General features: G+C 42.0%; 1 protein-coding gene across 5 annotated transcripts in view; it reads right to left on the bottom strand.

The window, feature by feature from the left end:
- Positions 1-27,649, bottom strand: part of RARB (retinoic acid receptor beta) — a 333,110-nt gene that overhangs the window by 23,018 nt on the left and 282,443 nt on the right. For all 5 annotated transcript variants that reach the window (XM_040593378.1, XM_040593377.1, XM_040593379.1 and 2 more), the window contains one exon: positions 23,369-23,510. In XM_040593378.1, the coding sequence (XP_040449312.1) occupies positions 23,369-23,510 (142 nt within the window). The remainder of the gene's footprint in view (positions 1-23,368; positions 23,511-27,649) is intronic.

Here is a 27,649-nt window from a genome sequence, read left to right on the forward strand (position 1 = left end):
GCTTTTGTAATAAAGCCCCATTTACTTATAGCTCTACGAGCTGATTGACAAATTTGCCAAACAGGAGGCCTCAGCAACTACTTATCTCAATAGCTTTGAACTCCTTGTGGAAGACAAACACGTTAGGCCAGGCTTCGAAGCAGCTGCCAGGAGCTCCCAGAGACCAGAAGGTAACTCCAGCAGGAACCACGCCACACTCCTGTGCCACCCCCGCACAGCTCCCTCTGCAGCTGTACCTCAAGTCCCTTCCCCTCCCCAAAGGCCACTAGAGGAACAGCTGCTGGTCAATCCACATCACCAAACTGGCCCAGCTCTGTCCTCTTTCTTTTTGGATGCAAATCACTAAAGGGTAGGAAGAGGAGAATTAACACATCCTGAAGACTAGGAGCAGTTTTTGTTCATTGTTACCTTTTTTCTACAATTCCGACAGCCTTTATAATAATGCTAAAACATGAATAACATTTATCTTCTTGTTTTATGTATACCTTTTACATTTCCTACATTTGTCTTTGCTAAGTCTGCGTAAGACATGGCAGTGTTTCTATATTCCCTGTAAGATAACACAATAAAGTGCCAATATATAACACCCAGGCTCCAAAAATATAAAGAATTTCAATAACGTTGAACTATTATGCACATTCAACTACAACTATAATTCAGTAAAAAAAAAAAAAAAAAGAGAGAAACAGATTAAGACAACAATACGTTTAAAAGAGTTAAATAAAAACATATAAACACACATTTACCCAGTAAATTTAAAAGCCATCACTGCCCTGGGAACAGGAACTGTCACACCGCATGTGGGAAGGGTTTTGGATTACAGCTTATGCTTACATTACATAAATCACACCTTTTTGTATCTCGATCTTTACATGCATATGATCACATCAATCCCCGATGCAATTTCACTGCCTTTTAATGATGATACGCCAGTGATGAATCTGTGTCACAGTTAATGCTGCGGTAGAAAACTCAGGTTATGAATTTCATTACTTGTGCACTAAATTCTGACTCAATGGCTGCATTATTTAGGAGCTCCCGACAGGGGACAGTATGGAAGCTCTCTTGCCCTGCGTGAAATACTGGAAGTTAAAAAAACTAAGAAAACAAGTAAGGTGGTGGCTTTGGGAAAGAGAATGAAAAAAGGCGTATCTTGATATGTGAGGAAGCCACGTCTCAGTGCTGCTCAGATGGCTGAGCGACGCACGCCCATGCCTGAGCACGTCTGCTTCGATCCATCTTCCCATGACAGTTTCCCTGTCCCCTCGACACATATGCCAGGACTTGCACTTCCCCACCCAGAAACCTCCAGGCAGCCGCGGCAGGGTTCGTGAGCTGCCAAAGGTACTTTCTGTTGCTTTAGGTTTAAGGACCAGCCCCTAGCCTCAAACATTCACCCCTCTAACCTGATGGCAGAGGGGCCGAACACCATCTCATGTCCCATCCTGCCTGTTCTCCTCACCCCAGGTTTGCCAGCGCTTTCCTTGGCCTCAGACACATTGTCCCTCTTCTGCTTGAAGCAATGGGCAGGGCACAAAAGCTGCAGGAGGGAAGGATGCATTTTTCAAGAAAAGCAGGGCCTGCTGTAGATGAAACTATGTATAGGAAAGACACAAACAGCTTCTCTCGGAGGACCCCAACACTCTCATTTAGCAACCACGCAGCAATTCTCCTGCTTGAGCGGGATCATTTCAAGCGTGTCACAGTGCTGGGAATCATCCAGTCTTAAATTCAAGCCCCTCAGGTCCACCAAACTTAGTCACTGCTTGGCCTATGAAGAGTCTGGGATCCAGCCCAAGAGATTTAGGCAGTTTCTAGATAATCAGGTAAAATTACGGAATAGCTAGTGTTCGTACTCCCCTCTGTCACAGGTGGTACAAACATGTCCAGGGGAGAAGAACCTGTAGCTCACAATGCAGTTTTTCCAACTACTTGCATAACCTGTGCTTCCTCAGATGCCCAGAAGATAGTTAGACAGCACCTTTCATATATTATAATGATTAATCAGCTATAAATTCATGACTTGAAGTGCTATCACTGCAGTTTTGCCTCTTGAAGATCCTCGTGACCTTTGAAGAGCTCTGTGTACTAGTTAGCTGGTTTTGTTCCTGTAAGGACAACTACTTGTGTTTCCAGTTAGTTTGCATTCCTGTAAAACCACACTTCTCTTGTCCCTAAATATTTTGGAAGTTACTTGTTAAGCTAACAAATCTCAAAAGCACCATAAAGCACAAAGAGCAAGTCAGTAATTGCACAGCACTGGGCACAACATGGGTTTTCAAAAAGACTCCTTTTGTTTGTGAACGCTGATGAGAAGAAAAATAGGAGGTGAGCTGAGGCAGGACCGCTGCAGACCTGCCAACTCTCCCCTTCAGGCTGAGGCTTGCTCTCCCGTGCCTTGGGAAGCCATCCACCTCTTGCCAAACACCAGGCAGCCTGGGCTGCTCGACATCATAGGCAAATGGTGCCAGACGTGGGCGGTGGGGCCACTGCAGCCAGGGCTCCCAAGAGCACCAAGCTGCTTGCTAGGGTGGAAACTCGCAAGTCTTGCACAGCTCCTTTATGCTCTGACTTCTCCAATTCCAGCAGCAGCTGCTAAAAATTTCTAATTCTGGCAGAAGTTAGCAGCTGTGGAAAATTTCAGTCAAATATGTGAAATGCTTACTTATTGCCATTACCAAGTTTGATCCATCGGGATACATGTGTCCCCTCCCCCCCCACCAGTCACCCTTGTCCCCGTAACTCTTCAACAGACTCTGCTCATGGTAACGAATGGCAGTCCATAAGGACATCTTTCACAACAGTCACCTTGGAAAACCTCGAACCAAGGGAAACTTAGCACCTTCAGTGCTGCTGCTGCTGCACTGGGCTTTCTGACCCCATGGACAAAGCCAGCACCCAGCTGCACATCACATGTGGCTCAGTGCCTGGGAGCTGGAGGAAGCAGACACAGAGGCAAGGTACTTCAAGGAGATCTATTTTCCCAGCTCCAACATAAGAAAAGCAACAAAACCACCACCTTGAAAGCAACACAATCACGCTTGACAAACTGACGCACCATCAATTCCGAACGGTAAGGCTCCTGTCCACATTTTAACAGCAATGCAATTGCAAGCCAAACAGCATTAAAATACGCAGAACACCAGGTAGTTATAAATAGATAGGTTTTTGTAGGTCGTGATTTCCAGATGAAATAATGTTTTCTTTTAGGCAAAACTGCTCAGTCTTTTTAAAAGAACAGGAAACTATCTTAAAACAAATTCCCATGCCAAAACTGAGCTTTGACATATGGAGAACGATGGGAAGCTAAGCACGTTTCAAACACAAAACTCTCCCTTCTACTGGACAAAGCCAATAACAAGTACAGAGTCATGTAAGGGGCTTCAAGTACAAAACCAAAACACATTGAAACCTGCATATTTTGTTGGTGATTCAGAGAAATCAACCATGTCAGCTGTCGGGTACAACTGCCACAAGAAAACATCTCGATTTCAGTGAGATAGTATCTCTCTACAGACTCGTATCAAAATTAAAAGGGAGCACAGAGAAACAATCATGGAAGAAATTTCATAAGCACCTGGCACACTTATCATTTTTCCCCAGGCACAGAGCGAGCACATGTATTACAGAATTCAAGCCTGTCCGTGGTTTCCTGTTAAGAAATAATGTTCAGCTACGGCAAACGTGCCCTGGCCAGTGCGCCAGGACCCCCAGTTCAACAACGGGGGAAAGCACCACAAGCTGGGAGGACATCGTCCTGCCAGCTGCCTTCACGTACGCTGGCTCTTCTAGCCACTAGTGGTATTTTTTTCTTTTTGACGAAAGTGAATCTGAACTCAGCCTTACAGCTTTGTATTATTCATTATATAATTGCTATGTTTTATTAGAAATATGATCTATTATAACCTTGAATATGGTAACTTAAATGACATTGAAAATTAGATTATTCTGATTATTAGAGAAGTGAGAAAGGTACTAAACATTTGTAAGGCTGATAATCAATCAGTGTATCCATCTGAGTGCAATAAAAATCAATCAGGAGCTAGTGCGTTTAAATCTAATTTTTTAAGCATGACATTTTCTTCTGAGTTTCTTTTTTAAATGTCACCCTCTTCTACAACAGTGATTGATTCTATCCCCAGGGACAGTTAACTCCAACTGTTTTATTCATTGCACTGAGCTCTTGTATCCACAGTCTTTTCTAAATATCAAATTAATGACAACAATAATATTTTCATCAAAATGTGAAATTCGGAAATACACATTCATGGAATCAAAACAGCAAGAAGCACAACAGTACATTTAAATCAGTTCAAATATCAGGGACCTTTTAACTAGCAAGCAGTGTATTTTAACACAGAAAATGGTGGAATTTTTTGTCTCTCCAGTTCTCTTCTTCTCCCCCACCCCTAAAATAGAAGGGCAAGGATTTGCTTGTTTAAAATATAATTCATTTAGAAATGTTTCAGCAGTGAACAATGAATCACTAGCTATAGGGAGTCCGTGAGTAATTACTTATGCCTCCAAAATAACCTTATTAGGCTATTGTAAGTATAGGGGAGACCTTTGATACCTATAGCCTAAGGGCCTCTATTTTTCCATTCATGCACAGGGGATTTATATGGTTATATCCTATTATAACCGAGGAAAGCAACACATCTCCCATTTATGTATGAGGATAACTGTGGGGTTAATATATCAAGAACTGAGTTATAAGAACAGGTTTCATTATATGAATGAATGATACAAATGGATGCTCTACAGCTTTTTTTAACTGGTCTGAAACTTGATCTGTGGCTTCAAGGATTCCATCAGCCTGAAAATTTTATTTTTTACATGAAACTTGGCACCTGCTATTGTCACATCCCTGAAATATTAGTAGATGTAATGAGCAAAAAAGGAGTTTCTAGTCCCTTAAAGAAAAACAATACTAACTGAACTCAGACGTAGGACCGAAACTGGAAAGCTAATGCAGAATAACAGGCTGAGAAAAATACCTCTTCAAGATAGCTGAAAAGTATACCTTTGGTATTCTTTTTAAAAATATTATTTTAAATTATTATTTGTATTGTTTCACTTTAGTATCATTTAAGAGGAAAGATATTTTTTTTACTTTATTTTTCATTTTAAGACATCTGGAGGCAAAACCAGCGGCTATCATACTTTGGGTATCTAGAACCACCAATCCAAGACCCCAAACGGCTGCTGAAATAAAAAAAAAAATAGCTCTAAAGGCAGACTGAATGTTGCAGAAGGCTCTATGAAGTGGTTCAGCAGGAAAGAAAACCCCAAAAGCCAATACCCTGTTTGCAGGTATATGAAAATACCGCTAATGCCCATGTTTATATTGAGCGTAGTATTTCAGGACTAGTTCAAGCTCTGCAGAATGTGCCAAACACAGTAACTGCCGAGAGAATAAAAATCACAACTCCAGAAATACAAATGAAAACACCCCTCCCCCCTCAAAACAGTTCCTAAGAACAAATCAAAACCTCAGAAGTTGCAAAAACAGAAAGACAGCAAACAAGTGGAACGAAACTGGAACAAAATGTGGTTTGCAGCATGTGGGTGTGGGCAGGCAGAAAGGACAGCAAGGGGAGCAGCTGAGTCAGAGCCAAGGTGTACAGGGTACAGGATCTATACCAGGGACTGAAACAAAAGCAACTCCTTGGTTTCCTTTACCATCTCCCTACGTATTGCAATCGAAGTGGGTGGAGAGACGTGATTATACATTTAATGATAAACTGTTGAAATAGCATTTGTCCTGTGATTCCATTTTCAAAGTGCTTTAATATCATCAACTAATTGCCAGTGTGAAATAGGACAATCCACATAGGCTTAGCAGCTGAGGCTTAAAAAGCTAGTGAAGGTTGTTAGTACTAACAACTGCAGGCAGAATAAATCACTAACATTTCCCATGAAGGCCCACCAATATATCTGCAATGGATATAGCCATACACATTGACTAAAACAAAATTTACTCATTGATATGTTTCCATCTGTATTTCACATAGGCATCACCTCAAGTTACTTAATGTAGCCAGAAATTCCCATCTGCAAGATGGAGCATCTCCATAGGCATGTCCCACAACATCCCTGTGCATCTTGTGGTGCTGTTGAATTATTCTACACATCTGTCCTTCCCTCCTCGTTCATGCCTTATCCAAGCTCTCTTAGTATTCTGCATGAAATCAGTCACTTCCTTACTCTAAATGTAAACCCCACAATTTGTAAGACCTACCATGCCACCTGCAACAGGTTTGCAGAGTAACAGCATCACCCGGTGGATATTGCCAGTTATCCCTTTCCCTGTTCAAGTGCAGGAATGGGAAGGAGCTGTGGGAATCAATCGCTCCACCCGGGGAGGTTTCCCAAACTCAGAGGGCTTCTGTGGGTAACCCGCTGTGAAGTGCCAGCCTACGGACGAACCCCAAGAAATTAAAACTCTCAGGGAAACAAAAGTATTGTACTTACTATCTACTGTTTTGGCTGCCCAAATCCCATTGGATTTACTGCTAACTACTGTGGCAGTCTAGCTAAAATTCTGCATACAGCTGGTTAAACTGAAATACTCTGGGGAACAGGAGGCTGGCTTTTCTGGAATTGCAGTGTCGTAACATATTAGCTAAAAATATACATGACCACAAACACAATGTGATTATTCTTTCTCATCCTTACAGTTTAAGTGACCAAGTGCATATACAGCAGTTGAAAAACACTTCTAAATACTCAGCATGAAATTAAATTTCTATTAAGCTATAATGCATTTGTTTTTTACCATAGGCTGGGTAAAGAAAAAAAATCCCTAATTTTCAAACTGAACTTCAGTCAGAAATCACTGAGATACCATTAAATCTGTCTCATCTGATTTTAACTGTTCAAGTGCCCTTTCCAGCTACCTTCTCAAAGCAACTGCCCTTTTGAGCTACAATCTTGAAGCCTGGTACACTAACTTTATGGATAGCCAATTACAGGTAAAAATATCCTGAACCTGACCTTTCTCTCCAAGGTCATCAAGAGGTAAATCAGTGTACTCATCTACAGATATTACATTAATTTCTCTTAGGAGACAGTCATGGTAGTACGATGCCTCGCAACTGGGAGAAACTGCAGTTATCCAAAGTCATCAATTCAATTTGTTGGGTATTAGCCAGGACCGCTGATGGCCAGGGAAGTGCACGGCTGTAAACTAAGAGCAGACACTGCACTCTATTCCTGCCCACTGCCTGGCCTGACTGTAGCACTTCATACACTTCAACCTGCTTGGCTATTTTATTTCCTGCGCAGAAGAAAAGAACACGACTTGCTTTTTACTTAACTGGAAAGCTACCTACCATGACAAATTGCAGCCTTTCCTGACAATGCTGTTAACAGACTCCCTTAACAAAACAACTTTCCATAATAAGCACATTCTTTCAATGTAATGAATGAGTCTCAGCTACAGGATAAATTCTGATTACGTATGATAAGACTGACTTTACAGGACAGCAAATGGAAAGGCTATGAATAAAAGAAAGTGAGCTAGAGGACCCCTTTGCTTTGCCCATGTGCAGTTGCTCAGTACCCAGGGCAATGGCTCCCCAGAAGGAAAAGCAGAAGTTCAGGAGCAACATCAAGACTGCGTACCACCTGCATTTCTCCCTTTTATTATGGCTGGTTTCATGTGGTGAATACAGTTCGGCTTTCCCCAAACAGGATTCAACCCTACGTTATTTACCAGAATTAAAAAAAAACAAACAGCCCCAACTTATCACCACTGCTGTTTTTGTCTTGCAGTGTTGCTACTCCACTGATTGCAGCAGAGTCCTATTAGTGTAAAACTACAGTAGCGTAGTGGGAGATCAGGTCTAATATCTATATCTGCAGATGGATAACACCGCATTCATACCTAAGTTTCATTTCTTTGTTTTGCCCCCAAGGCTAAATTTCACATTTGTACCTCCTGGTGCCTTGTGCAATTGTGTGAAGGTGCATCTAGCGAGAGAGCTGCCAACTGACAACACATCTGAAGAGGCTTGCGTGCGCAGTGTACTTCGTCAAGCACAAAGAACACATTGCCTCCTGCAACCGTAAATTGAGCTCATGAAGGCAGAGGAACAGTTGTTTCAGGCACGTTTTAAGAAAGGAAGCCATAGTCCTGAATCGCAGCATTAGCCTGCATTACAGCCTCAGCAGCTTGCAGCCCTGGCCTCCCACTAGGCCAGGGATAATAAAAGCAAAGAAATAGCTCAGCTAGTATTTACCTATTCCTCTGAAGCTAACACGGAAAACACGCCATTATGAACTTACACAAATTCCTTCCTAAGGGCAAAGGCTTGTTGATACTCCTACTACTACTGAAAAAAAAAAAAAAGAAATAATAAAAAAAATTAGCATCAGGAGGTTATTTCCAGCTCTCAAAGCACCAGGGCTGACCTCCGAAGTGGTGGGCAGGGGACACACAGGGTGTGCAGCTCCACAGCCATGCTCAGCCTCCCTGCCCAAGCTCCCCTCCTGGCCAGCTGGAGCTGACACCGAAGGACCTGCTCCACCAGCAGAGGCAGCCCAGGTGCAAGAAAAGGAAACAACTGTATTACTCAGCCAGGTGGACCTAAAAGCACCAGAAGATCAGCCAAAAAATTTACTGTTAAGTCTCACATCGCTGTGCGGTCCAACGCAGCTGGTGGGCATGCATCTGCACCTGCTGGTGGGCTTGATCTGCAGCTGTGTTAGATTATTTAATTAACGGTGCCTGTCATTAAACTGTTTTGCCACATTACTAAAAGAAAGGTTTCACCAAACAGTTAAATAACATGCTCAAACAATACTATTGCATCTTACTGCATTTTAGCATGTTGTTTACTTCCTCTCTCTTCCCAAAAGCTGAGCAATTGGAATAAAAAATCTGCAAATTTGTTGTTGGGGTGGGGAACTTCTTTATTCTTTTAAGATTACATCGTCCTTTCTTCACAAACTGTAACCTAAGGAGAAAGAAAGGAATGAGGTCAGGGGACTTCTTTTTCTTTCCATCCGCAGGATTTTGGGAAGGTCAAGCCAAGCCAAGCCAGCCAGCTGGCCAGCCAGCTCTGGGAGTGCCGGGCTGGCAACGTCACCAGATTCCCGTAAAAGCCTTGCTGAAGCTGGCTGCTGACACAGGTAAAGAAGTTTATTCACTTTCAGCTTTAGCGCCTCACTGCCCATCCTGACTTGCTACACTGGTGAGCTGAGGCACTTGAAATGTCTCTGCCTCCCAGGTTTTTCTCCAGGCAGGACATCCCTTTCCACCCGTGCATGGCAGGACTCTGCGCTGAGGCCCAGCAGGGATTAACCCACAGCAGCCGAAGCCCCCACTCGCGCCCCGGATCTCCACGCCTGGGGTAGCAGCAGGCTTGAACGCAATTCTTCAAAGCAAACGTGCCTGGGAGACAAAGGCTGTTGCTTGTGTGTTTAATAAATACTGCTCCATCCATAATTCACATGCAGAAATACTGCTTTTCATCTATTAATGCAGGCTCTCCAGACATCTGTACTCCTGCTTTATGTAGCGGCAGAAGCATCATGGTATTACGGGGTCGAATTCCCTTTACACACCTGCAGCAACCTCAGCTGTTTCAGCACTCACGTTATGACATGAATCACTCCACAAGCCTGCACCTAATTATCAGACTGTCTATTTTGATATATTTTATCCGTTATGTACAATGCCAAAGACGTTCTTTAAAATATGTTCCAGCTACTCTTTCATATAAAAATCCAACCTGCTTTCTTGTCTGGGACTTAAGTTCTGAAATAGCCGGAGTAAGTGGACCAGATTAGTTAAAAAAGAAGGCATGCTATTAACTACAGGACTGGCTTAAAGAGCTTAATTCTGCCAGACAGGGTCAAGTAGCATCAAATCCTGATTTCTCCGTAAGATCTTTTAAATATCCCCAGTAAAGCCAGCACATAACCTTTTTACATTAAGCGCTTTCACAGTACACCAGACCAGCCTGATGTAGTGATCATACAAGGAGCAAAGCAGATACTCGTTTCAAGAAAACAGCAAGACACTAAAAAAAGCAGCCATTTTTATTGTTGATTTGAAATCAAAGCGATTACTGAGGCCTCTACAACTTCCAGCACAAGACTTACTGCACACAAGGGAGTTCATTTTGAGAAGGCGAAGAGGCAGCAGGTCATCACAGAGTTAACTCAATAAAATAATAATTTCTACTTGGATAAACTGACCTAGTTTTCCCAGACTTCTCTATGAAAACAAAGGATGCAACTTGGATGTGAGATGACGTCTGAGAAGGAAGCCAAGGGCTGGGCAAAGAGTCTGAATTCCACACACAGCTGGTCCTCAACTAAATGACAGTGGTGGTACCCAGTTGACATTACAAATGATAATCCAGCGTAAGATTAACTGGCATTGCTAGTGGTTTCTACCCCCATCTTATCTCATTGATGCCAACAGCAAATCTTTCAAGTCCTTCAGCAGTGTGGGACTGGGCCCCGAACGCATCATACATGGGTTCGGTACCTCCTTCCAGCTAGGATCGTCTTCTCCAAGACTATAGCAAGCGCCTGATGCAAGACGCACTTACAAAAGACATTTTTATGAGGTCCTCAGGATATTGTTCCTGGGCTACAACCTCCATGAGAAGCACTGGCTGAAAACTTGGATTTCCAAATCTGAGCTTTGTTCAATTCCTGAAGGAGCCCATGAACATCCAGCTCCCCAGCCAGCTGCGGAACTGCCCCCGAGCCCCAGGCTGCGTGGCAGACACAGCACAGGCAAGTCTGCCAGGGCTGGGACGCACAGCGTGGAGGACAGGAACCAACAAGAATTCTTCCCGGCCCCCCTCGTAATAACTCATCCTGAGTTTATGCAAACCTGAACACAATGCGATGCTGACAACTGCGCATTTTGGGATTCAACCCAGTGTTATTTTTCAGCAAAGCTCTGTTGTGCTGGAACACCTCCAGCCAGCTCAAGTTCAACAATTTGCCCAGAAAAAATGTTCAATGAAGGGGAAACATAAAAGTATGCATAGAAAGAGGCCTGACTCCCTCTCTCTTCTAATCCATCACATAGCATTAGAGATTAAATACTCATTAAAAATATATATAATAAACTGTTAAAACAGGACATCTAGTGATTCCTCTTAATTGCCTTGCCCTTCCCACACCCTGGTTTCTAGGGAATATTTTTAAATGTTCCTCCTCCAATCTGCAAGACCCGTTTACCATAGGGTTCTCTCTCCACCTCGTTCCCCCAGCCAAGAAAGAAGACCCCCAAACAAGCATGGGGCTTAATACTGCATACCCTGTGGGAGGCAGCTGATGTATACGTTCATGCCTTGCCACGCATAAATTCTAGTAGGAATAATGTTCCTAAAAACCCACGTGAAATAGCTGTAACTGACTTAGAAAACAACAGGAAAAGTTGCCAAGAAAAGGCTTTGACTCTCTCTTTAGGACAAGCAGGACTTAAGCCCTCAGCAGAATTAAAGAAGTCAAATATTTCTGCTTATTCTCTTCCTTCCCTGTGTACTTTTCACTTTGTTATGGCAGAGGGTTGAACATAATGGGGTTTCTTTTTGTTATTAACAACTATCCTCTTGGTTTTATTTGTTCTCTTTATTATTTGCACTCCTTTTCAAATTAAAATTATTTTCTGGATGTTCTGATCTAGTAGCAGCATTCACCTGAAGAGGCATCTAAAGAGGGAAAAAAAAAGTATGCATTGAGGTTCTCTTCCAAATTATAGAAAGGGGTAAATTGAGCATCCTTCTTTTAGAAAAATGCTGTCAAAAGACTCTTGAACTAACACTTCTCCATGTCACTTGTTACAGGGATCTGGACTGTACAAATCTGATCCCTGAGCTCCTCAATGGGATAACCAGGTGGCGTGGCACTGTACAACGTGGACCACGAGACCAAACACACACTGAGCTTTGGGAATTCCACACCCATCTTCATGAGACATCTAATTTGAAACACAAGAGCCCCACCTTGCTCCCTGCCCAACAGAGGCACACCAATACTGTCGAAGAGCAACTCAAGCTTCACTACATCTAATGCTCCATCTTTTAGCATCAACAATTCTTCTGTACCAGAAAAAAAACTACCCTGATGACATTTCAGAAGCTACACTTTTTTTAGTGGCTCTTCCCTGTTGCCTCTCCACTAGAATCAAAACAAACTGTGTCACGGATCACCTAGAAGAAGCATTATGGCAAGAAAATCAGGGGGGAGACAGTCCTTGTATGTAAGGAGCAGCTCACACAGCTACAGTACAGCCAGGGATGATGAACATGCAAGGTGCAGCAGCTCATCACATAAGGACATTCATTCACAGCTGATTTGTCTTCCCAGGTTGATGCCTCTAGGTTACAAAATGGCTAAAATCTGTGCAATGCCGATTTCAATCTTCTTGAGATACAGAAAAAAACTCTCATGCATTAGCTAAAATAAACATTTTATATTTAATTTTTAAAATGACAAAAAATACAGTTTCATCTTTAGTCTGCCATGGACATCCTCTAAAAGTACCCACCATATGAGAGCAAGTAAAAGTGCTATGCTTTGTAAGAGCACACATAACTTGTGGATTCTTTGAAATGCAATACTATTCACCATAAACTCCTGCAGTTTCTGGCAATTTCTATTTTTTTCTCTTTCTCCTACACTGTGTTACTAATTCCATAATGCAAACTATAATCAGCTGGTTGGGAGTTAAAATAAAAGCAAGGAAACCAGAACCTTTTTTCAGGAGACACAGGAAGAAGCAAAGGATTTGCAGCAGCGCCCGTTGGACCAGGGCTGACTGACAGGGGGAAGCCTGCTAATGATGCAAATAGGAGACAGAGCAGGTGAAAACATTGTCTCTGGATTGACTGATGAGTCAAGGAATTATGACCTCTCCTGCTCCTTCAACTGTGTGGTGATGTCTTCACCAAAACTACATGTTGCTGCCAAGGGAGCAAAGAACACCTCTCTGCCAGAGAGGCAGTAACCTGGCACCTCTGAGCCATTTCATGAATTGCACATGTGCCTTCTGCTGAAGGAGACAGTGCAGTGATGCCTGCAGCATTTTTAAAAAGCCTTCCCTTATATTCCAGTATCATTCAATTCAGTATTTCTGTTTATGCTGTTTTAATCCACCCTCACTGCTAAGTCTTCCCATTTAATTTAATGCTTTCTTTCCAGGCTCTCAAGTTTTACGGTTAACAGTTTCCCAGGTTTAAGCACACCAAGTTCTGTCTCCAAGAAGACACTGACGGTGGAGCACTGACCTACTTAACATGGGAAAAAACAATCCCAAACGCAAAGTGTGCAACACTATCTGCCAGTAATCCTTCTTCCCACAAGTTTAAAGACAAAAAATGTTTAAAAATACAGTGTACTGAAAATGATACAAATGTAATACGCTTTGTAATCTGTAATTTCAAATGGTTTGTAAAGTCCTCCCTCAGAGGATTGGACTTAAATCATTCATTAACTTGAAGCTGATTGCTTTGTCCTGGAAAGGGGGAAGAACATGGATTTCTCAGATGTAACCCGATTTCCTATCAAGAAACAAAAGCAACCTGATGAAATTCAGTTACCAAAACCATCTATTGTACCCCAAGCAGAAGTGTAAATAAATTACTAAATGAGCTCCTTCAGCAAAATCCAACTTTGAGGAGTTTTAAAATTAACATTTCACTTGCTTAGAAGTTTTAAATAAGAAAGAAAGAAAAGTAGGTCAGCATGTTTCCCCAGCATGTCTTACTGACTCCATTAAAACTGTCTGTCAGATGACTAACCATGCCTGTAATCCAACTAAAAGCATGTTTGCTTTCTGTTGCACTTTTTGCCAGAGGAAAGGAAGAATTCCACTTAGCTTTAACTCTGAAATTCAGGTAAATGTCTCCCAAAGTCAGATAATTTCCTCACATTTACTTACCAAATCTGTTTATATTGACAATAAGCAACTGGTTATAGGTGCACAGCAGCGAGAAATGATCCCTCAGCTGATTAAATGCCCATCAGCCCCAGGCACTGCCTGTAGGGCTTTAAGCTACAACTTGTTAAAGTCAGTTTTCAGAGCTGTCGCCTGATTGACAGACTTTTCATAAGACCTAGATTTAAAAATTTAAGAGCTTTCAGAAACATGCAAGCATGTGAATAAGTACTGGAGTAAGGTGAGATGGAGCAAACCCATTTCTGCTCACTTTGGGTCAAAGGAAATTGAAAATCCCAATGCCTTATGATCTTTCTTTTTTTCCTTTCATAGTATTAGCAGCTGAGTGTTATTCAAGTTAGGATAGAAAGGGTGTTATTTCTACTGGTTTTATGCCATCTAACTTCAAAAAAAACCTCCACACTTTCCATGCGAGTGCTGAAGAACTGGAGATTAACTGTTCTGATGTATTTTAAATTGAGCATGTGATACCAAGTCAAACTAAAAACAAATCAAGGCTATTTTTAGAGCAGTTCTAGGGCCAGCATCCCAGCAGGAGGAGCTACAACGTGTCAGCCGGCTTATTGTAGGCACAGCAATGGAAAACTCCCTCTGCAATAACAATTCATACAGCGGATGAAAGCAAGCTGTAAGAGCCTGACAGCAGCAGAGGGAAATCAATGGCCTCACCTACTTATGTAGAGATCGTCCTAAACTGTCTTTGAGAGCCTACTGGTTTTCGAGCGCCTGCTTTCCATCTTGCACACCATCAGCACAGGAGTTCTCTCCACAGAGAGGCCAGCAGGAGCTTTGTTTCCTTCCCTTCTGCAGAGGCACCTATTCTATGCAAGACCATCTCTACTAAAGCGATCACCAGGCAAACAAAGAAGTTTTCACATATAAACCATCAGGAAGATGTACGTATCCTCACATGTTTCTTCTAAGAGGAAGGACCAAATACGCGTCTCCTCTGATACCGAGTCCTTCAGGCACATTCGGGTTGCTGCAGTTCAGACTTCCCAGAACTCTTGGGAACAATTTACTGCGTTTCTCATGAACCTTGGCTACTGTAGATAACATTTTCAGGTTGGCCTGACAACCAAATAAGCCATGTTTAGCTTCAAGGCCCAAGACACTGGCAATTTGCTCGTTCCCAGACTGATACTTATCTCATTGATATTTTTCCATCCTTCAGATTCAACATCCAAAGGGAGGAGGAAAGATAGAAGAGAAACCACAAGGTGCCAGTATAGAAAGCATGACCTGCATGGCACAATGGTAATTAGGAGAAAGAGATGCATCAAAGATGTCACGTGCCCCCGAACAAGAAAATGATCTGAACGAAGAATATGAAGCGGTGAACTGAGTGCATAAAGGAAGAATGGAAGCTCTCAAACAAAGCTTTTGAGGTCATGGGATTGGGGTCTCAGCAGTTATGTCTGCATGACCAAACAAGCGTGGCCTCAGCCCTGTGCTTTGGAGCGCATGGACTGGGCAGGCACAGGCTACCTCTAGATTTCACATCTGCTCCTACAGCAGCATTGCCCAGCACAGCACAAGGCAGAAAGGATAACCCAGGGTTCTGCCTGCTGTGAAAGCAGCTGGGATACTAAACTCAAGAAGAGGCAAAGGCTACCTGCAATGGCAATGTGAAGGTACAGAGCCAGCGCCTTTATATGTATGATCGGGAATCATGCTGTAACCCCCGCCATGGCTGCCCCAAAACCAGAGTGGGGGATTAGGAGTAACAGAAAAAGGTCATGGAAACAACCAGATCCATGTCAAGTGGCTTTGTAAGAGGCACCCATCCAAAATGCTTTTACTGGGAAACTGACTGAAGAAAGCATGTGATGATCCCTAAAAACCCCCAAAGGTGTGAAATAACAATGGGAAGTTCCACCTATGTCAGTGCCACTAACTGTCTTCACAGAAGAGCCAGACCTCTGGAGAAGGTGGCACTTGGCAGGGCTGGCACAGAAACCTGAGGTGCTAGCCTCATTATGGCATTAGCACTCATGGGCTCTGACAAAATGTGCTCCCTTAAATAAGAAAGACTTCAATCAAGTCTGAGGACTTTGCTAGAGCCACAGAACAGTAACACACACTTCCCTGGAATGTGCTGCAGGTGTAAGTAGAAAGCAGACTGTACGTGCATCACGCTTTTTACTGGCTCTAGTTATCTCTGAGCTTCAACTATAGTGAAAGACAAGTTACTTGTACAAGTACTCTGTACAGCTCATTCAGCTGAATTTCTTCCACAGGAGAAGATCACGAGGTGTTCAGGAAGTCCACTAGTATCTAATTGACACTTTTTCCTTACTTGAAGCACATCTCATTCAGAGCATGGTCAGGTACTGCAGTACAAATGATTAGTATAATAACTGTACAAGTGTCACAACTTTAATAAAACACCTTGTTAAGCAAGAACATAAGAAAGGCACACATTTAGAGTCGCCAAGGACTAGGATTGATGGATGCAGACAAAGGCTGCAGAGAGCACACAAGCCCTGGTAACTTCTGCCAGGATCCGTGTTGTCATAGAGACAGCAGAGCACGATGAAAAGTTCACCACGGTAGCTATACCTTAGTGAATAAGTCTTAATGTAACTTCCAGCTGAGGACGTGTAATCAATCTCTGTATAGGCTTATTGAAGGAATTCCCTTTATGCTTACTCAGTCCTCAAGAGCCCAAAATGAGGGAAAAGGTTTTAAAATATATATTTTACTACTTCTAAAGACAAGCCAAGACCTAGTGCTTCTTTTGGATGGAGGTGGGGGGAGAGGATAACTGTTTCTTTTGAAAAAGAAATTATGTTAAAAATGAAAAACTTGATAAAGACATTCAAGTCAAAAAAACCCACCCAAACCAATCCAAACCAAAAAAAGCATGGAAAGAGTAATCTAGAGCAGCCTGGCAAGACCGGCCACATGCAACGGTGTTTTCCCCCTTTCACCAGACACTTCCCCCACAGAAGTGGCCGCAGCCCTGGCATCTCACTGCTGCTCTTTTCCCATCAGGTTCAGTCACCTCATTCCCCTTTACGCTACAGAACACAGGACTTTCCCTGCTCTCCACTCTCCATGCCTTTCTCCCAGCGTTTCCCTCCCCAGTGGCATCCGACCCCTGGTTTATCTTACCACAGGGCAGCAGCACCCCTGACCCTCCCCGGGTCCCTGCTCTGGGCTCCGTCCCACCACTTGGGAGGTACAGGACACTGGAGCTGATAACAAGCAGTGCAGAAATGGTGCCAGGCGTTGTTTATTGGCCGAGGTCTTTAATTCTTAGCTTACACAATTATGGGTTTTCAATGCAAGAAAGCGGAGAAAAAAATTTTGCAGCACTAGCGTGTTAAGGTTTAAAGTTACAGCCATTTGCGCAATGCCTGAAAAGCAATGAAATGAAGAAAAAGAGAACTTTAGGACACTATTCATACTTTTTCCTAACATTTTAGGATATAAAGATCAGACTAATTACCAAACAGTCTGGAGTTGAGCAGGGTTCACTAATCACACTCTGCTTGAGGAATTAGGAGAGAATTTACTTAGCCGCATCGTGAAAGGTGCCAATAAATTGTTCAGCTGGAGAGTTAACATAATAAAAAAAATCATTTTTTATGTTATTTTCTTTAGCAGTTTATTAATTGCTGCCTGAAATACTTTTCTGAAACACAACGAGCTGCAAATGAATTCATGGGCTATTAATCTGCTGTACATGGCACTGGAGGGAAAGCTCATTAGGTGAGTTGATGCAATTACTGCTATTACATAACCATCTTCACAGAACATAGAGTAAATAATGGATAATAACATTCAATCTAAGTTGCTCCTTTAAACATTAAAGCTGGCAAATGAAAGCTAGGCAAAATCAGGGGGAAAGGCTAAAACACAAAACACACAGGCTGCAAAAGGTGAAAAGAAAAGCAGATCTGCTTCTTTGAAGAAACCAAACTGGTGCGAAAAGCCAGAGATGATGGGAAACAATGTGCAACAAGTAAAACCCAGTTCTCTACAAGAGAATTTAAGTTGTATATAAACCATTTCCAGTCACTCAGCATTATCTCTGGCAGAGGACAGACTGACACTAGAGCACTGTGGTTTTTGTAGCAGGAAGACCCTTCACGTTGGCTTTGCTCTCATCTTAAAAAAATCTACCCATCAGCAATACTGGGCTTTTGGCATTAACGTTTAGAAGTTCCCAATTTCTCAGCCTGAAAAAATAAATACAAACATTCCTATCTGATCAGCAACTGAGAAAAATCCCGAATCCAACCTTAGTGAACAAAATGAAAAAAACTGTGATCTGTACAGCTTGGGCACGGTTTCCCCACTATCTATATACTCGAATTCTTAATTAATCAGTATTTTCACAGTTTACATCTTTCACCTTCAAAGCACTTACAATACAAGGTCTCCCAGCCCTTGTAAAAAGCTCATCATTTTCACCTCTCAAGATAGGAAAAGTAGTCTAATCAGCTTGTAGTGTTTAGAGAGAGAAATCAGTCCCAGAACAGAATTCAGGGTTTGTGATTTCCACTCTAATATTTAGCTCCTGCCCCTTGAGAAAGCAAGGCGAGTCAGCAGGCAAGACAACTGTGCTGGAATTTTTGAAAAAGCCCCCAGCCACTGTGTGGTATTTAGGCATCTAGCTAAAAATCTAGCTTGTAGCAAAGCAGAAACACTTCTTAAATCCAATGCTTTCTCCTGGCTAAAAAGAATAAAAATCCAGTTCAGTTCTGAGTAAAAGCATCTAAACAAAGATTTCACGCATTCTAGTTAATCCGCTTTAAAATTACATCAGTGAAATCTGCATGAATTTCTCAAAGGCAACTATGCAGACTGGCTCTCCACTTAGCCACTCATTGGAGATGGAACTGCACTTCACTAAGGAGTCTGAAAGAAAATGAAACAGAAATATAAAATAAAACACAAACATGACAGTTCTTCAAGTCGATGTTTCCTGGTTGCCAATTTAAACCGGATTTAAAATAAAGTAAATCAATTCATTCTATTCTTCAGCAGCATAATGTAATCACGTTCCAGGAAGCATGAACATTTAAATATTATAAGACTTCGAAGGCTGTGACAAAGAGTAACATACATTTCTGTGCAAGTTTAAAAAAATACAAATATGGAGCACAAAAACTGGATTCTCTCCACTTCATGGTAATTCCCCTGCATTCCTTCCCTTCTTCCTTCCCTCCCTCCAGAGAGGTTAATTGTAAGCAGATTTACAAAACTGAACATTGCTTCAGTGCACTGAAGCAACTTGGAACAGTAATTCTGTGCCTTTATACACGGTATTTTGCTCTATTAGAGCTCACTGCAGATGAGGTTTACACCAGTTTCCTTGTAGCACACACTGGTACGTGGGCCGGGTGTGTGTCTGAGGGGGATCCCAAAGACCATCAAGCACAGTAACAGTCCTTGCATCCTGCAAATTTTATAAAAGAGGATGGAAGTGGAAGAGCTGCTGGGCTAAGCTGAGCAATTCTGGCAAAGGGAAGCTCCATTTTCTCCGCCATTGTACCCTGCAATAAATCCAGTTTAGGTTTCCTTTAAGGGCAGGCTTCACCTTACAAAGCGTATGTTCCAGCACCCTGCTTGAAAGAGTCCATTATTGTTCAGGAGTTTTGCCCAGCTTCCTGCGTGCTCCCTTAATTGCAGGAGGCAACACTGTACGTGTGACCCCTCACCAGCTACCGAGGACTGAGGTCCCTGCATGGAGGCAACAGTGTGCTTCTTGCTGACACCTGGGGTCAGGCCAAGGACGGTGCTTCAACATCAGCTTAGAGATCACGTAATAGAAGGGCAAAGGTTAGTTTCCTAAGGCTCTCCATCACATAATGAGCCACTGTCAGCCTTCTCACTTCAGCAGCACGACAAAAAAAAAAAAAAAAAAAAAAAAAATCCTGTGTGATCACCAGTCCTCTCTACATGTTAATTAAAAAAAACTAAGAGGCTGTAAGGGTAAGTAGGATAAAAAGGTTTGGAGCGAGGATCAGAGCCCCGGCTGCACCTACACACTCCTGAGCACCCAGGCATGAACTGATGTGGGACAACAAACCCCAAACCTGATGCAGTGCTGGTGGAGGGGCTGGCTCCAGGCTCTGGCACTGAGAGCTGCAGCTCAGGCTGCAGGGACACAAGCTCAGGAGTCTCTGAAGGAGGAGGATTTGATGAAAGACAGCAGGGCTTTATTTCAAGTTTTGCCCTGTTGTAGGATGATAAGACAGTCAGCACTAAGTCGTTTCCCCTCACACCCTTTGTCTTGTCTATTGGAGCACAAACTTTTTGCAACAATGACTGCACAATGAAGGACAGTCCCTATACTAGTGGGATCCAGTTTCAGTGGGTCTTGCAGATATTATCACAAGGCAAATAGCTCCACTGCTGCCCTGGAGGCAGCCTTGCTATTGACCTCTCTCGATCAGATCTAGGTAGTAACATAGTCAAAGATAACTTTCTTTCCCCTACATGAACAAAACAACCTATAGAGAAATGCAAATTTGGTGCATTCCTTCATCATCTCACTTTATTCTTTAAAACAAGATAAAAGCATACAAGAAATGCTCAGTATCTCTTCTCTTCCAAAACATTGTGCCTCCATTCTTAAAACCTTACTTATCACACTGGCTAGGCAGCCAGTTCATCTCATCTCATCTCTGATGTTTGTGTGTAAGGCTCATTAAGCTCAAAAGGAGTCACATATGCAAGCACTTTTGCATGCCCTTTAAAGGCAGAACAAATAAACACAGGACTGACTGTAGCTTTTAAGCCCAGATTATTCTGTATACTGAAATTCTGCATTTACTCCTCCTTAGCTCCTCCCCACAGACCTTGGGGTTCCTATTTGCAGCTGCCCACCATGATTACTCTTCCTGTTTGGGACTGGTTTGAGCATTGTATGCTTGTTTCTCTGTGAGATTTCCCTGGTATTTTTTCTGTCCTTGTTCATGGTTTTCATGTTACAAGGTAAGAGAACTGTAAGAAGACAGGAAAACAAAATGTGAATAAAGTACGGGGGGGAAAGAAAAACCTCTATCTGGTAAGAAAAAGCCCACTGACAAATGTGCTTTTGTTTACATAATGGAGTTGAAACCTGGAGACATGTATGAAAGAAGGTCAGATAAGAAAATAGTTTTTTAAATCTCTTAAGAGATGAAAAGCTCCTGTTTATGAAGGGATAACACGGTATAATTTCAGCCTTAGTTCTTAAACCCAGAAGACAAGACACACTGCATTCAAACTGATGACATTTAAATTAATTTATCTATTCCTTTGCAAATGCCTTCTACAGAAATGCAGCCAGAGGACATCCCTAACTTTTCCCCAGTATCCTCTGATCCCCCTCCAACCTGCTATCCCCCTTTCAGTGCCTGTAGTGGTTTGAGATAAAGGCAACTGCCAAAGGGCAATTTCACTCAGTTCACCCACGGAAATAGGCAGAGCAAAACCTTAATTCTTACTGGCAAAGCTCCAGCTACCCTATGGGAGAAAACAATCCATCACCTAAAAGGCAGTAAGTCTTTATACTTTGCCCTAAGTAACTTTGGTTAACATGTTAGAAATACTGCTGGTATTTCCAAAACCTACTCTGATCTGACGTTGCAGTGTTTAATAGGATTACTACTTTACGTCAGCAATAAAATCCTTAAGAATTCAACACCATCGAGCCCTCGGGTGAGAAAAATGTTTTTTCTTCTCTTCCAAACTACATTATACTGTTTTCATCAAGGAAAAAAGCTTCACATGCACAGATATATATGCAGTCAAACACCTATCAATAAAATCCTCCTCATTCAATCTTACATCTTTGTATTTAGCCTACCTTCTCCTTTACTCCCATCATGGTCTCTGCTCCAGTAAATCTATACATAAGAATAGGTAAGCACACTTCAGACACACGAGAAAACTAGAAAATCCAACAAGGATAGTGAAACTATAGTATTCCTAAGACCTCTTTCCCCAGTTGCTTGAAACTTGGTGGTATCCTTTTACAATAATCACAATTTCAGATTTCCATGAAAAGGAGTTGGAAACACTACGAAGTGTCCTAAAGATGTATCTGGCTCATTCTCTGCTCCTCAACACTGTTCCTCTGAGAGGAGAGGAAGTAGAAGGAGGGAGAGAGAAATAGGATGCAACCAGAAGGGACCAGTGTGGCTTTGGGACCTCTTTGGCTCCTACCCAAGTACAGAGAAGGGAACTACTGGGAAGTCCCATGCAATTCAGGAAGGAGAAATGCTGAGGATGAGAACTGGTTTGAAGTCACAGTTCAGTCACAAATCTCTCATCAGCATAGAATTTTTTTCCTCTGGACTTAAAGACTCTCCAAGGAACTCCTGTGTGTGAATTAAAGATGTGGTGCTGGGCAATTTTTCCCTCTCTCTTATGCACACACTGCAAATTTCTGTAATGTTTATTACTGGCATTGACCTACTGAAATCAGGAACATCACTGGCAAGAGGTAAAACCCCTCAACAATCAGACAAATCACTACACCAAAGACTTTTTTGCTACTGCAATCACTCCAATCAAAACTGAGAAATCCCATAGGGATTTGAGAATGGCTTTTTTAGCTAAATTTCCATGCTTGACAGGGATATCAATGAACTGGAAAAAGAGAAAAAATCACAGATTTCTACCTAAATATTTTAAAATGTTGATTCACAGGGCAAACCAGAGATTTGTAGAAAAGGAGAGAAAAATCCTTTGGGTTTTTGTGCACTTGGCAGCACTTTTACATAGTCAGGTATACTGCCCGTGCAGGTTTAGAAGATTTGCCAGCTTGTGTCACCTTTCAGAGAGGCTCCAACCAGTATGAACAGAAGACTCAAGGCTGTTATACCACCAGTTTTGTAAAATGGCACAAATTGGCACTACTGCCAAAAGAAGGACCTCTGGCACAAGCACCTGCATTGGTGTGAGGGAGAAGGTGTAAGGCTGAAGAAGGCTACTGCCTGCTGCACAAAAGGCTGTGGGAAGCCCTTGTGAAATGACAGCCTGGGCTGACACCAAGCCCAGCCAAGCCATACGCCAGTCTACAGGACAGAGGGAGGACAGAAACCAAGCTTAAGAAGCCAGCGCTGTTCCTCTTACACCCGTGTCCCAAGAAGCCATTCTAGAGCAGATGGGAAACAACCCAATCGTAAAGCACTTATCTTGTTGGTTTGTTCTTTTAGAACACCTGGTGAAAACAACCGCACAAGGTGGCCATGCTGCACAGGCAGCCTGTTGCACTAAAATCTCTTAGCTGATGGCATTTAGGCTGTGAAGTTAAGGACTCAGAAGATTGTAAAGTACAGGTCTGAAGTTGTGTACAAAATTCCTATTCCTTTCCCTGCATATGAATGCAGACACTGGCTTCAGTCACATAATTGCATAATATTTTTCTCCCTTGGGATTGCCACACATACATAGGATGTGACAAACAATAAATTGCTTCTGAGAACAACTTACATTCTTTGGACATTCCCACTTCAAAGCACTTCTGTAGTCTGCAGTACTGGCAGCGATTTCTGGTAACTTTATTGATAACACAGTTTTTATCTCTGTGACATGTGTAAACCATGTTCTTCTGGATACTCCTGCGGAAAAAGCCCTGAAATATAGAAAAAAAGAAAACAAATAAACTTTTGAGCTTCCCATAACCCTTAGAGAACTAACATTCCTTTAAAACTACAAAATAAATTCAAAGTTATGGCTGGAATATGGCGTCTTTAAAGACTCAGTCCTATTATAATTTAGTACTCTTTCGTGCAACGTAAGACTCATCTCTTTAATAAAAACTAATTAAATAACACAAACTAAGGCCAAAATAAACAAAACTAGAACTAGTAAAAGCATTCAGGAAATGAGGTCCTAGATTTTACAAAAAAGCTCAAATAAAAATGATTTGGGCTTATAGATGTAGTAATGAGTTGGGTAAACAGCTTTCCTAACAGATACACTTGAAACTCAAACACTCATCCAACAACTGACAGCCGCTCTCAGCCTAAAGGTCCTGCCTATTTTTGTTACTGCAGAGATTCTCTAGTTCGAAGGCTGCACATAAAAAGAGAAATAATTTGAAACCCAGGTCTCTTAGTTGCTGGAACTCCTACAGCAATTAATGAGGCTTCTGCAGGTGGAAGAGTTCCAGCATCAAGTTACTGAGTTGTGAACTTGTAAAAGTTGCCAATTACAGCATTTTTTTCTTATTCAGATACAGCTGTGAAAATAATCAAGTAATTGCAATGATCTTGAACAAAAACTAAAGAGAACTAGAGTCTGGTTTGTACTTAAGGAACACCATTTGACTGGATTCCTCCTTCAGCAAGTAGAAGAGAGAAAACCAGCGATAAATTACAAGGTTAGCTGGCACAGACAAAGGGCAAAAAACTAGTTAATTTCTTTATCTGCACTAAAACCCAAGCTTTAGATAATATCATATAATAATGAAGGAAAAAAACGAGCAATACTTTAAGCATTTCAGAGCTCAACTCACAGATATTCAGCGAAAGTATTTCTGCAATAGACATTTGGAAATTTTACAGCACTATTTAACCCTCTCACTCAGATTTTTAAAATCATTTCAGCAAGGACCTGGGTCAGATTTCAGTCAACATCATAGCATTATTGAGGAATAGTTGGCAATTTAATATTTGTTGGAGGGCTTGAGAGGTTAAAACTCTTCAACTGGCCATGTTTACACCCTACAGGGAAGTGGCAAACTTGATGCCGCAGACGATAGCTCTGTTGCCCACAATGCATTTGGCTAAAGATGCAATCACAGTAAGCTATAAAATTGGCTCTCCTAGAAGGACTCACTGAGATATGCGAGTAGTTCAAAAGCCAAACCCCCTATCATTCAGAGTTAACTGGGAGAGTTTCTGGCCATATGATCAGGGAGTGGTAGGGCAGGCACAGTAAGGGCTGGTCGTAAATTCCTTGCACACCCAACATGCTGCAGATGCTAATGTTATGAAAATACCACAAATTCACTCAGAACTGAAAAATGCTTCCTTAATCACGTAACCCCTGGCAATAGTTTTCTGCAGCTCTTGCACAGGCAAGCCTCATCCTGAGGTTAGCTCTTCTGATTTAGAAGATCCTTAACACATCATCAAAGAGGTAAATAAAATCTCTTCGCTTCTTTCTTTTCCTTAAGCTACTGGGCACAGAAGGAAAATTTAAAGCTATTTGTTTAGACAATTAAAACCTTTTAAGTTATCAATAACACTGCTATTTTATATTCCACACTTTTGATCATTAACACTCCTTGTATCTTTGGAATGGAAAGTATGGCAAGTGTGCGTACTTTTGTTTACTTGCTGAGAAGAAAATGTATGGTAATACTTCACTTGCTGCTTTCTTGCTTTGGTATTTCCCATTGTGACGCCTGGCTCTGTAGTAATTGCTGATGATGCTAACTAGGACAGCGAGGGGTTGATAGCATCTATTTTGGTTTAATTCAACAGCCAGGAAGTGTGAGCTGTGCTGGTTCAAGGGTCTCTATATGGCTTATTCGGTCACTGCTTTTTAGTTGGAAAGAGGTAAGGGACGTCAAGACTGGTAGCTTCCCCTGCAGTCACCCCAGCTTAATCAGGAGCTGCACGTAAATTAACACCCGCAGTCACTGATGGAATAACTGTCCTACCACCAGCCTGACAGAGCAGGAAACAAAATGGCCCAAATGAATAAAAATGACCCTCTCGTGCAGCAGCTGTCTCACCAAGCTGAACAACTGGAGTAATTAAAAAAAAACGCAGCCCCCAAAGCCTGCTTTTTATGCGCATATGCTTTGGGGCAGAGGCTGCTGTGCATCCATGCTCAAAAGCCTTCCAGTTTACAGACACAGGCACTATTTGAAATGAAATATGAGCTTCAAAAGTGTCACTCAATACAGGGAAAAGAGGAAAAGGCCTCCTCCAAATACACCTGTACTTCACCAAAATATGAGCAGTAGCTAATGGCACCCACTGTTTGATCAGTTGTTCTGATATCTAGGTATTCAGGTTCTGCATCATTTTAACCTAGTGTTTAATTACAGCCCATCAGGAAGGAAAGCAGAGGAGGCTGTCTCAGTCCTTACCATACGAAGTTAACCACACAGCCCAACAGAAAAAAGGTGATCCAGCTTCTGCAGACAGCAAGTATAAAGCATTCATGAAGTCATTACTAATATAAAAGGCTCAGGAAGAACAAACTCGGAAAAAACAAATCTGCAGGTGGAAACGGAGACTATTTTCTTCAACAGCCTAACCTCCACAGGCACAGAGTGAAAGAAATAGATGAGGATATTAATTGTGGAAGCTCAGACTGTTGTTTTACAAATTACTTTTTAACACCTGTATTTGATTTTCTTCCTGGGGTTACTCACAGAATAGAAATAAAAATGAACTTGTTTACATAAAATGTTCAGGTGAAAAAAGGCATAACGTGGCCCTGCTCAAAACTCAGAACACATTTCTCAACAGTATGTTAGTGCCTAGTGCCCAAGTACTCTTCCATAAGACAACACTGGGATACTATTTCTAGTAAGGTTTGTGGCAAGCTCATTTTAAAACCTCAGCAGTACGTCAGATTTGATCTTTAAATTTTCCTCCAGACAGGCTGTAAGAAAAACACCCACATTATAAATATCATGTCCTGTTTTTGCATACAAACCCCAAACCAAAGCCATCACAGGGGGAGTGACAGGAGCTCAAGCAGCAGTGGGCGAGGAGCATTTGCTGGACACTGGGGCTTGATTTCCCATTCCACCTCTGTAAGCCTGGTGCCGTGCGGCCACGAGTTTTGGGTGGCACTGCAAGCAGAGTCATACTCAGAAACATTTCCTGAATTTGGGCTAAAAGACCAGGCAGTCTCCTGTCTGTCCCTCTGTGAGGGTTTGGACCTCACCTGCTTTGGTTACCTGCAGCTCTGCAGCAAGAGAAAACCCTGCAGGACACAGGGATGGGCAGAACAGGTACTTGCTGCCCAGTTAAAACGGAAAAGCACATTTAAACCATTTCAAGGCTGGGTTCCAGATAGAACAGGTATAATACACTGGCCTGTTAGAATAACAAAGTTAGAAGCAAGCCTAAGTTTTCCTCCAAGTGCTTTTTGCCAAATGACTTCCATCTGATCTCACAACCCCAACAGCTTCTTCAAAACCAAGAAAATCCAAATGTGACCTAACCTTAAAAAGTTGTCAGAAACTTCACAGACAGCAAACCACCACTGCTTACAAATGAATCAATTTCCAGTGCCTCCTGGCTCTTGGAAAACAAGCTACTACATATAATATATTCACCTCAAAAGGAATCTGTTTGGCTGAATATTTACATGACCAATTTTTTATGCAAATTTTTTAGCATCCTATCCAAATTAACAACCTGTGACAGGAGATGAGATGCTTCTGTGCAAAAAACAAGCACAAATGGTTCTTTCTTTGTAATTTAAAATGCCTTATGAATATATATAAAAAAACCTTCACAAAGCATTACTGTCATACATAATTGTTTTCGATAGCACCTACAAAGTACTTGAATTTAAAGTAGAGGAAGCTACTGAAGTCCTATCAGAAACAGTGATTTGCCCTAACGTTCCTTTTATCCACAACTTTTGAAAGGAACATAGATCTTGTGTTTTTATTTTAGTGAAGACAAACAAAGCTTTGCAGAAATCACACTTCTGAATTAATTCCATTCTTCTGAGCTGGTTTTATCAGCATCCTTTACACAGAGCATTTTGGACAAACATTTCAATTTTTAATCT

Source organism: Falco naumanni, chromosome 4, assembly GCF_017639655.2.
Source record: "Falco naumanni isolate bFalNau1 chromosome 4, bFalNau1.pat, whole genome shotgun sequence".
Taxonomy (NCBI): Eukaryota; Metazoa; Chordata; class Aves; order Falconiformes; family Falconidae; genus Falco; species Falco naumanni.